The sequence below is a fragment of the Antechinus flavipes genome, chromosome 2 (assembly GCF_016432865.1).
Source record: "Antechinus flavipes isolate AdamAnt ecotype Samford, QLD, Australia chromosome 2, AdamAnt_v2, whole genome shotgun sequence".
In the NCBI taxonomy this organism is placed as follows: Eukaryota; Metazoa; Chordata; class Mammalia; order Dasyuromorphia; family Dasyuridae; genus Antechinus; species Antechinus flavipes.
The window spans coordinates 229168813-229181743 of NC_067399.1; the positions used below are offsets into that span (position 1 = coordinate 229168813).

At 34.2% G+C, this 12931-nt stretch overlaps 1 protein-coding gene across 1 annotated transcript in view; it reads right to left on the minus strand.

Moving 5' to 3' along the window:
* NUGGC (nuclear GTPase, germinal center associated) overlaps positions 1 to 12931 on the minus strand; it is a 115780-nt gene that overhangs the window by 28614 nt on the left and 74235 nt on the right. The window contains 2 exon segments of the mRNA XM_051973600.1: positions 3605 to 3769; positions 10942 to 11075. Coding sequence (XP_051829560.1) covers positions 3605 to 3769; positions 10942 to 11075 — 299 coding nt within the window.

A 12931-nucleotide genomic window follows, 5' to 3' on the forward strand; every position in this document is an offset into this window, starting at 1 on the left:
TTCTAGAGGCCATTATTAACTGGTATTAGCCCAATTTACCTAGTGTATGAGTCCATAAGAGAGGAGCTCCTTAGAGAATGGGTGTACTGCCAAAGCCCCTTAGGCCTCGCAGTGGCTCTTCAACAATAGATTTTGGTAGGTTATATAGATATTGAGCACCTAAAAATTGCAATACTCTTCTGTTCCTCTCTATGTTAATTTCTGCTAACAAAACTATGTACAATTTCCCTTTTGAGAAAGGGAATGAATAATGGAGTGCTGAGCAAGTGTGATTGTCAGAATAGTCTTTTTTTGATTAAGAAAAAATTAAGTTTGTCATGGGAAATGAGAGGAATAGAGTATAACTGATTTCCCTTCTTCCCCGCCCCCGCCCCCCAATCTCTTTTCAGTTAGCCACAGGGGTTTATTATAGTTGAATCATGCATTAAAAAAAAAAAAAAAACATTTATTTCTCTTTATAAAATTGGGAGCAAGAGAAAGACCTCCAGCATGAGAAAGAAATAGAAGTATTGATCCTATTTGACAAGGATTTCTAGAAAAATTGGAGAGCAAAAGGGTAGAAATTTGGTTTAAATCAAAGATTCTTCCCCTTGTTTATGTCATGGAGCTCTCTTGGTAGTCTACTGAGGTCTATGGATCTTTTTTCAGAGTAAATTTTATAAATGCATAAAATAAAATATGTAAGATTACAAAGAAACCCAATTATGTTGAAATGAAAATATTACAAAGATAAGTTCATGAACTCTCAATTAAGATCCCTTGCTTTAAACTAACAGCTTATATCACATATCATAATAAGTTCCAAAGGATATGTGATTTAGGTAGTAAAGATTATACTATTAAAAAACAAGAAGAGAACCATATCAGGACCCTTTTATAACTATGACTGGGGGTGAATTCTTAAGAAGAAATATAGGTGATTAGGGGAAAAGTCAATTATTTCAATTACAGGAAATTGAAAAGCTTTTGCATGAACAAAAGTAATCCAACTAGGAGAAGTAAAAAAAGAAAAAGGTCAACTAAGGAAAGTATTTATATCAAAAATCTCTGATGAGGGTCTGATAGTAAAGACAAATAAGCAAGTAGCAGAAAAATAAAAGACTAAAAATCATTCCTCAATAGATAAATGATCAAAGACTATGTACAATTTTTAAGATAGTTGCAAGCAATTAATGACCAAATAAGGAAATGCTTTCAAATTACAATAATAAGGTAAATGCAAATCAAAACAAATCTGAGGCTTTACTTCACTGGAAGCAAATTGGCAAAGATGCTAAAAGATGTAAATAATCAATGTTGGAAGGTTTGTGGGAAGACTGAGAATGTTAATGTTCTTTTAGTGGAGCTATGAATTGGTCTAAACATTCTGGAATCAATTTGGAATGACGCAAATAAAATGAGTAAAAGATCCATACCCTTTGATAAAGAAATACCACAGTGAGGCACGAGGAGGTCAGTAATGGAAGAAGAGGCCCCATATATACCAAAATATTTATAACAGTACTTTTTATTGTAGCAAAGAACTAAAAACAAAGTAGATGCTTATCAATTCTAAAAAATAAACTAAAGTTGTGGTCCTTGAATACAGTAAAATACCACTATGCTAAAAAAAAACAATGAATATGATGAATACAGAAATGTATGGGAAGCCTTCTATGAATTGTTGTAAGGAAGAGTGAACTGAACCAGGAAAATAATATATACAACTGCAATGTACTTTCTAAATAGAAAAGACTATAGACAAAAAAAAAAAAAAACCAAATGATATGAAATTATAATTACCAAACTTGACTCCAAAAAAGTTTAATGAGAAGATACCTTACTCACTTCTTTGCAGAGGTGAGGCACTATGGATATGAAACACTATAGAAAATGTCAGACTCTTCTCAGTCAGTTAATTTGGTTGAACTGTTGTTCAGCCCTTTTATTATTTGTTAAAAGAGATAGCTCTCTGAAAGGGAAAAGGGGGATATTTTGGGAGAACAGAAGTAATATACAAACAGAAGGTACCAATAAAATTATACACACACACACACACACACACACATATATATATTTTAAAGAAGTATTTAAAAAGTACTTTTTCCCCTCAGGTAATAGCAAATAGCTAATTAAAGGCTTTTAAACAGTAACTATAGAAGTATAGGGTACAACCTGTCATTAAACAGTTATAAATAAAGTCCAGAACATAAATTAAAACCTTCTTCTTTAGGAAGAGTTAGAATAAGCAACAAAAGAAAACATGTGAAGTTGAGAGAGGTGATATTTAACCTGTACCTAAGTGTTTTTATTTGTTTTTGAAATTCAATAATTGTTCTATATTATATCCAGGCATATGTTATAGCACTATTACTAATTAATAAGTAGGTAAATAATTTATATTGTTCCTTTAATATAGAAAATAGAATAGAATATTCTTTTTATAGCAGAATCATAATTTGTGCTAGAGGTAGTGTGATATAATAAAATAAGTCCTAGTCTTTGAATCATGAAGGTTGTATTTACATTCCAAATCTGACATTTACTAACCACAGGATGTGTCTAAGGTCTTTTACCTTATCTCTATAATACTTGCATTATCAAATGGGAATTATCATGAGAAAATCACCTTATAAGCCTTAATATGTATTATGATTTTTTTGTATGTCTCCTGGCATCTCATTTGTAGTCTCCTTTGATGAATCAGCATCCATCTCCCAACCCATAATCACAAATTTCCATAAGAACTAGTCCTATGCTTTCTTCTTTTATTTCTTTATAACTTTCATTTGATATCATCTGCTCCCATGTGTCAAATTATCATCTCTATGTAGATGATGTCCAAATCTATGTATCTAGCCCAAATTTCTTTAATCTCCTCATCACCAACTGCTCATCAAACATTTCCACCTGAAGTCCCACTCAAACATTTCCCAAATAGAACTCACCTACTTCAGTGTTTTACACTTAATAGTTTTTCAACTAAATGGAATCCATGCTAATTAAACTAATGCATAGGTTAATTAAACAGTTTAGCCTATGGGCTTAAATCCAAGAAACAAATATTTTCTTAGTAAAAGCTCCTAGAATTGAGGTTAAATCATTTAGAAGGAAGAAAAAGGAAGAGAATAAATATTTATATAGCAACTATTATATACCAGTCACTATGTTAAGTGCTTTGAAAATAGATATTATTTCATTTGATCTTCATAACAACCTTGTGAGGTAGGTGCTTATCTCCATTTTACAGCTACAGTTAACCCATAGAGGGTAAATGACCTCAGGGTCACCCAACTAGTAAGTGTCCAAGGCCAGAGTTGAACTTGAACCTTCCTGACTCCAGACTCAGCACTGTATTCATGAGCCAAATAGCTGCCCCAAGAAGGGAATTAGTCTTGAAAATCAGACCTGTAAAATTTCAGCAAGTTTTACAATCACTTTATACACTCAAGTTGATAGATCCAACACATCTCAATAGAAGGTCAAAACTAATAGGTGCAGATAAGACTACAGATGACTTTCCAAGGAAGCACCTAGAATAGGTACAAATAGGATTTTCTCAGCCCCAATTTTAATTATATCATGATTTTTCTCTGGAAGACAGGGAAAAAGAAATATCACTCACAGTTAGACATCCATTGAGAATTCTTCGGTAGAAGGCCCTTGCATCGCTCACCCCTTCCTGCAGAGGCTGTTCTACTTGAGTAAAGCACTGGTCCACATCCTTCTCCAACAATTGTATGCTCTCTTCCACAAATCTCCGAAGACTGCTCAAGTGCAAGTATTCATTCTAGACAGAGGAGAACACAAGAAATGTTACCCCAAAGCCCCAAAGGAAAGCCACAACAGCCTCTTATCTTCTCTTGGCTAATCAACGAAGACATAATTAGATCCTGGTACCTTAGAAAACTATCTGAGGGTCTTCTTCCTCTACATGGCAGTCCTCTGTCTTTAGACCTCACAGGTGCCTATCATCCCATAATGTTTACCTGACCATCCTGCTCCCTTATCTAGTTCCAGGCCATCAGGCCTTGAGGGTCAATCACCATGGGGTTCTTTCCCAAGATTCCTTGTCACCACATTCCCTGTCCTATTAACATTTTTCCTTTCCCACTTCCTATTATTGTTTGAGGAATTAGGGTTACTGGGCTAGGGGTCAGGGCTGTACCCTGCTAAGGAGAAATGCCATCTCATCTCCTCAACCAAATTTGTTCTGGCTATCAGTTTTCCTAGCTATGGATCTACTAATCATCAGTTAATTTCAAAAAGATCTTGGGATCTTTTTGAGTCAAGCTCAACATGAGTTAACAATGTGATAGCCAAAAAGAACTAAAAGGATCTTGGAATACACTGACTCATACATAATAAACTCACGGTGAACACAATGAGAATAGTGATTATCTCATTGTAATCTCTGTCCCAGTCAGAGCATTCTGTTTAGTTCTGTGTGGCACAATTTAAGTAGGACATTGATCAAATGGAGAATGTTCAGAGAAAGAAGACCAAGATCATATAACGAAGAGACTCAAAGTTTTCCTCATGTAAGGGCCACAAGAAAGTACCAGGAACATTCAACTTGTAGGGGAGAAGATATAGGGAGGAATATGAGATCTGTGTTCAAGCCTTTGAAATGTCATCATCCCAAAGAGGGATTTGACCTAAAGGCTGGGACCAGAAGCAAAAGGTAGCAGCACTAAGAGGCAAACTGAAATTTGATGTCAAGAAAAACCTCCTAATAATTTAAGAATGGAGTGGGAGAGACTGAATTCCCCCTCACTGGAATTCAAAAAGCAAGGGACAGATGATTTGCTGGACATGATATGGAGTATTATTGTTATAATCATTTTATAAAAGAGGAAATAGTCTCAAAGTGGTTAAATCACGTGTCCAGGATCACACAGTGGGTAAGTGTTTGAGGAAGATTTGACACTCAGACTTTCCTGACTCTGAATAGCAAAGCAGTTCAATTAAGCACAACAAATGACCACATTGACCTTGACTAACAATTGATGCCTCATTTTGCATCTAGGGTCCACCACCACTCTGTTGGGAAGAAGTAATAATACTTCACATCAATCTTTATCTTGGTTTTCTCTTTTTTTTTTTTTTTTTTTTTGTAAAATGAAAACATTGAATCAAATGATCTTGAAGTTGCCTCCTCATTCTAATGTTCAATGATTATACATACAAGACCCTGTACCAAGTAGGAAGAAATGATCAAGAGAGTGAGTTCTCGGTGCTCAAAAAAAAAAAAAAAAAAAAAACACAGTAAACAACTGGGGGGAAAAGAAGGAAGGAAAACCACTGATGTTTAAAAATCATTTAGTTCCTAAATTCTCAATTTATCTGAGTTATGATGTAAAGAGTTGTATTTTTTAAATTGACCTTGCATATCTTTAGAACTAAAAATAACTGACTCCAAACTTTCCAACAAAAGATTGAGACCAAGCACCCAAATCAAAGGCCAAGAAATTTTTGGAAAATTTACTGTTCACTGCAATCAGATGGCTATTAAAAAAGTGCTATGGAACACATCATCCTACCTTCCCCACCATCACTCCTATTCTATTCCTCTGCTTCTCATCACCCAGTGTCTAGCTCCAAGGATGGAAATATGTCCTGGAACTTGGTCACACCTCAAAATTAGGAGAGAATGGCATGCAATGCAGACCTTTCACTATTTGTTTTGTGAGATATTTTCCCTTGTATTTATAAAAATAAACTAGCCTTGCAGGGGACCACATCTGCATGGTTTTCCAAAAATGTTTCCAAAAGCAATATATTGCCTGGTGGAAAACGTGATTTCATCCCAAATGAAATTTTTCCCAGAAAGAAGTTCAAATGTTCTTCCAGAAGCTGCAGAGAACCGCTGCAGAGAACCAAGGATGGATATGGACCATGCTCTTTCCCAAGGATTTTCCCCTTTTAGATTATATCCAAATTAAGATCACAAGAACTGAACTTAAAAGGAAAAAAAAAATTAAATACAGAGTATACTAAAAATCTCGGTGAGGATTTAAGCCCTTTAAACATGAGACTTTTAAGAAACCCCATACATTTTGTTACTTAATAAACTGTAAATCATTGATTAATCAAATGTCAGCATACCTAAAAGAATCTCATAGGTCATCTAACCCAATAACTACTTAAAATAGAAATTCTCTCTACAATGTTTTCAGAGAGTGGTCATCCAGTCTCTGCTTAAACATCCTAGTGTCAGAAAGCTCAGTCTTTAGAAGTCTTTAAAGAAAGACAACTTGAATTCTTAGGAAGTTCTCCCTTTTATTGAGTTGACATTTGTCTCTCTGTGAGACAAGACTAATCCATCTTACACATGAAAACCCTTCAAATATTTGTGGTTTTCCTTAAGTATCATCTAAGTTCAATCTATGATTTAGATGGGGGATGAGGGTAGACAGGAAAATGCAGATTTTCCTTAAACATTCCTCATGTTCACTTTCCCTCTTTGGCTTCATATAAACCAGTTTAAAAAGTCAACATTTTACTGAAACTTCAGAGCACATCTATTTAACTATTGTCACTTTTTATCACCAGCTATGTTGCATTGGAAAAGTCCCTTCAATCTCATAGACTGAATTTCTTTATCTGATAAATAAGGTACTCTTTCCTAGGCAACTTTCTAAAGACTATAAATTACAGGGAAGATATCAGTCTGCATTGGTAAGAGGAATTTCCTCATCAGAAGTGCCGCTAAACCAACTAAATCAAAGGTTAATTGTTTTAAAGGCAGTTGAATTGAATACTATTTCCTTTCCATTATTGACATGCTGATAATTAATATTGTATGGTAGCCATCCCTCCTTCCTTCTTCCCTTCTCCTCCCATCCCATTATTCTGGCCATTTTACTGGGGCCAGCCATCCTCATTTCTTTTTTGCACCATCTTCAAATTTTATTGCTTAGTTTTAACACAGTCAATTAAAATGCAGTTCTGAGGAGAGAAAGGAAGGAAGCAGCATGGTGGGTAAGGGGCATCTAACACTAAATCACATTAAAATCAAAGGGATCATTTTATTTCACATGTATCATTTAGTTGCAGCAAGTCTCTGGTGCTCAATGTTTTCCTCTCTCTTTTCCTATCACTTCCAGAGTAAATACAATGAGGGAGTCTAGGAACTGAATTACCCATGACTTCTAATATGAAGAATGTTGCAAAAAATCAGTTATGTCACTTGCTCTAAATCACAAATTAGGAGGTTTGAGGGCAATCCCTTCTGATTCTCAACGTAGGATTTTTTCCTCTCTCCTACCTCATCATCAAACCTATTCCATATTCTTTATGAGGTTCATAATGTCCTGAACCTCTTCTGGCATCTAAAAAAAGGAAGGCATAATAAATCATAATGGCATAATAAATTCATTGATACAAGGGAAAAAATGGGGAGAGGAGAAGAAAGGATAATTTAGAAGACAGTAATTGAACAAGGTAAAATAAAGTCTCCTTGCTTTTCCCAGAAACTGTCTTCCCACTTCTTTCATCTCTCACATGCAAAAAAGCACATAGCATAAAAGAGTGCTACAGAGGAACTTTTAAAAACCAGACACTTGGTTTATTGATAATCTGCCAGAAGAGAGTTAACAGAAAATATGCATGAGACTTATTGTGGGCAAGAGAATTTGCAGCATGGAGTATTTTAAAAAATGAAAATGTTGAATCAGTTGAAAATGGGGACACAGCCATAGTGGTAGCACAGGACAATTGGGAGAAGGAGGAGGAGAGAGAGAAACTCCAGAGAATACCAGACTACAGATTTCATCTGGCATCAGTAAAAAAAGGAAATGCTATGCTGAATAGAGATTGCTGTTCACCATGAGGTACCCTTTTTGTGACTTTGTTATGAGGCTGTGTTTGATAGTCCTTCTAGAGAGAGATGTTTTGAAGAACTTTAACTATATATATATATATATTCCATCCATTCAGTAAATGTGATTTAATCTATGGAATGAGCATATGTTATGTAAAACTAGAAAGTTGATAAGAATCTTAATGGGAGTAAGGACTGAGCTTTTTCTTTCTTTTTTTTTACTTAAGAATATTTTCTTTTAGGCAAGAAAAAGCTTTTACAGTGGAGGGGAAGAGGGAGAGAAGAGGGACAGTGAGCAAACCTTACTCTCATCAGAATTGGCTCAAAGAGGAAATAACATGTATACTCAACAGGAATATAGAAAACTATCTCACCCTGCAGGAAAATAGGAGGGGAATGGGATATGGAAGATAAAAGAAAGGGCATATTAGGGGAGGAAGTGGTCAGTAGCATAACACTTCTAAGGAGGGATAGGGTGAAAGGAGAGAGAAAATAAATGGAGGGAGGGGAGATACAATTAGCAATAGTAATTGTAAAAAAAATTTTTTTTGAAGCAAGTTTCTCTGATGGAATGCTATTGTTCTCTGGAAAATAATGAGCAGGATGCTCTCAGAAAAAAACAACAACAACAATGACAAATAAAAAAACAAAAAAAAGACCACCACCTGGAAAGTCCTCCATGATATACAAAGTAATAGCGATGTTCTGGGATGACCAGCTGTAAATGACTTTGTCATTCTCAGTGGTACAATCAACCACACCTACTCTGAAGGACTTATGATGAAAAATCCCATCAATACCCAGAAAAGGAAGTGATCGAGTCTGAATATAAATCAAAGCATTCTCTATCTCTCTTTATTTTTAACTTAATTTTTCTTGAGGGTTTTTAATTTTCATTAGGGTGGGGAGATCTATGTTATCTTTCACAACTTGACTGTTATAAAAATTTTTTGCATAACTTCAAATGTGGTTTCTTAATTGTGAAAGGAAATAAGAGAGAGAACCTAGAATTCAAAAATATTAAAAGCAAATGTAAAAAAATTTGTTTTAATTGTAACTGGGGAAAATATTAAATAAATTTTAAAAAAGAATTTGAAGAAATGCTTTTAATGTACACACACACAAACACAAACACACACAGAGAATATTTTCTTTTTCCAGTTAAAGATAGTTTTCAAAATTCATTTTTGTAAGATTTTGAGTTCCAATGTTTTTCTCCCTCCCTCTCTTACCTTCCCCCTCTCCAAGATAGCAAACAATCTGATATATGTTATACATATAAAATCATTTTAAATGTATTTTTATATTAGTCATGTTGGGAAAGAAAGATCAGAACAAAAGGGAAAAACCATGAGAAAGAAAAAACAACCCCCCCCCCAAAAAAAAAAAGGTTAAGATAGTATACTTTGATCTACATTCAGTCTCCATAGCTGAATCTTTTCAATAAAATTATGAATTTTATTAATTTTAATTAATTAATTTTTAGGCACATTCACAAAAATCCTCCATTCATAGTTTCTCATCTAAACTGTCTCATTATTTGTAATGAATTTATACAAGAAAAGGAATTAAAGAAGGATAATTAAAGAAAAGTCACTGACTGGTTAATCATTGAAAGAAAGTATCTGAAAAATGTCTCCAAGTCACTAAACTGTGCACACCTTTTGAACCAGAAAATACCACTACTGAGCTTGTACCCCAAAGAGATCAAAGAAAGAGTCTTATTGATTCAGACATACAAAATTATTTCAAGGAGCTTTTTTTTTTTTTTTTACTTTAAATAACTGGTAACTAAGGGAGTCTCCATCAATCGAAGAATGGCTAACAAAGTATGGCATATGAATGCAATAGAATATTATTACCATAAGAAATGACAAAAAAGTATGGTTTCAAATAACCTTGTAAAAATTTGTATCAATTGAAGCAAAATGAAATATGCAGAACTAGGAAAAGAAGTTATTTCATAAAGAAAAGTATCTTTGAGACACAACTTTTATAAATGCAATCTCATTTATAAATCTCATAAGGAAGCATGCTACCCGCCTCATGTCAGAAAGGTGATGGACTCAAGATGCCAAACTGAGTCATAAATTTTTGGACACGGTGCAAGATTTTGCTTATCTTAAGCAAGTATATTTGTTACAATGATTTTGTGGAGGTTTGTTGTTTTGTTTTTTCTCAACTAGGCAGGATGTGGGGAAGTGAGGAAAGAGGGTGGCAATATGATTTTTTTAAAGAAAAGAAAGAGTATCCTTAAAGTATTTTAAATACACAGAAGAGGAATAGAAATTTTGAAAATGATCTGTTGAATTAATTATTTGCCTAAAAGGAAAACCAATATGTAAATAATAGGGATTAATAGTTTCAGGGTAAAATCTTTATTTTTTATTCCACTTTATATGTAGAAATACAGATTTTGTTTTGTTTTGTTTTTAAGTCCTAAATTTTTAAAAAATCAAAAAGAAAGTATATAGTCATAGTGCTTGCTGTCTTGAGGAGCAGGCTGTTGAAAATTGAAACTCAGAAATTTTAAAAAATGAATGTTGAGGATTAGTAAAATAGTATATTGTATAGAGTACTGGTCCTGGAGTCTAGAGAATCTGAGTTCAAATCCAGTCTCAGACACTTAACACTTCCTAATTGTTAAGTCACTTACCCCAATTGCCTCACAAAACAACAAAAAAAAAGATTATTAAAAAAAAAGAATGTTGAAAACCATTTATATGTAATTAGGAAAATTACATATGACTAGGAAAATTACATGTAATTGGATAAATAAAATACTATTGAGAAAAAAAAATAAAATGAAAGAGGAGAAAGAAAAAAAAGTATGTAGCTTCTTTCCTCAAACTGCCTTCCTCTTCTGATTGCTTCCTGTCTCTTGCCTCCACCTCTCACTATTGGATGACTGTCTCAAAACTACAAAAAAAATCATGTCACTTTTCCCTGGTCCATTCTGGGGATATTTTTCAAGCCTCTAATCAATTTTGTTGTCCTTTATTAGATTCTTTGAACTTAGCTCCTTCTTTGAAAGAGAAAGAAGAAAGTATCAAAAGGTAGTTTTCAGTGAGCACTTAGCAGATGGGATAGGGACAACCTCCTAAGCAACAGGGGACTGCATCTAGGTCTTTCCATACCGTGAGACCATCCTGAGAGTTAAAAGTGTCTATGAGTAACAGGATTCCGAAAGCCTCTGTAACATACTCAGTCACAGTCTTTCTCTTCTTCTCCAGAAATTTTTTCCTGATATAATCTCTTAATTTCGAGATTTCTATAATCAAAAAAACAAACAAACCCACAATTAGGAATATCACCAGAATCACTAGCATAGTTTACTGAACCAAAAACCTGTCATAACTAGGAATAATAATATTAATAGCTAGCATTTATATAGCATCTTATGGTTTACAAAGTACTTTACAAATATCTCATTTTATCCCCTCAACCCTGAAAGTGGGTGTCATTTATTATCTCCATTTTATAGGTGAGGAAACTCAAACAGACTGAGGTTAGGTGGCTAATGGGTCGAAGGATGAAGTGAACTCAGGTCTTTCTGACTCCAAAGAGGTCCACTGATTTAACCCCTGCATCACCTAGAGGAACCCAGGTCCTCTGATTCCAAATTCAACATTCTTTTCATGGAAATTGAAAGGTCTGTTTGCCACAGGATGAGTCAGGTTTTGCCCAGTGTCTACTAGGGTATGGCACCAACTACCCTAACCCTGCAGAGAGCCACTTTTTTCCATATGTAAAATCTATAAGAGAACATGAAAGATTAATCCATACCCAATATTCATCTTGTATATTTATCTGCATAGAAAAAAGCAGAAGTATCAAACGCACATTTGGCTGTGGGACCAGATTAAAATGTAATTGGGAAACATTTAATGAAATAAATAAAAATATAATAAAATACAGATAATGTTAATATGTGGTTTTATAACTAAATATGTGACCCACAGGGATCCTTAATGTACAGTTTAGTGGCCTCCATTTCAAATTCAGTTGGACAGCATTTTTAGGCTAAGACTGTGATGTTCAAAATAGTGTGGATTATCATTTACCAAACAGTTTAGTCTAAGGCCATACATAGACAGAGTGTTTTGGTTGCTATAATTATTGTTTTTCCATATACTTGTAGCCTTACAGAATCACAGGGTATGTAATATTATAGAATCATAAGATCCTAAGAAGAATCTTAGTAACCATTTTACCTGACTTCTTTATTTTATAGATGAAGAAATTGGACTCTAGAGAATAATTCACCCAATATTACACAGATGCTGAGATTTAAATCCAAGTTGTCTGACTCCAATTTCAAAATAACCTCCGTTTGTCAAAAATGAATAAGGCAAAAATCCCTACGCAGGAGCTTTCTAGTAGAGAGATCCAATTCAGTCCTAAACATCCACCATATTGGAATTCACAAGATTTTGTAGCCATTCTCATTCCAAAGGCAGCAGCATAGTATGGAAAGCATTTTATCTCTAATTTTTCATTAAGTAACTTTAATAATAACAATAGCACATTTATATGGTGGCTTTAATATACCAGCCCCTCAATCACTATCCTTTCTGTTTTGATGAGTTCAGCACCTAGGCTCCTCTCCCATTTCTGCTCTTCTTATACTACAGGTCTTTAATATCCTGGTAGATATGCCTTCAAACTAACTTCCAAATCCTTTTATATTCCATGACTTACTTCTCCATTCTTTGTTTTCACCACACTGAACCCCATCATTACCCTTAAGTTATCCACTTCCCCTAATGAAATTATGGAAAGCATTTTGGCTTTGGAGACTTAAGACCTAGGATTTAGATTCTACTTTTGATACTTACTACCTCTGCAATTTGGTATAAGTAACAACTTTTCTGGGACTTAATTTCCCTAATTGTAAAATAAGTAGAACAGGAAAGATGGTCCCTAAGATTGCTTCCATATTTAAATCATTATTCAAAGAAGTAGACAGAGCCACTAAGACTCTTAATACCAACCTTACTTACCTGCCCATACTTTTTTCCAAGCTAGGTATTTCATTATACACAGGTAAGAAAGCAGGCTACTCATTAGCTTATCTAGTTATCAAATGTCAACTTATTCAGAGACTATGCTAGATACTGGGGAAGA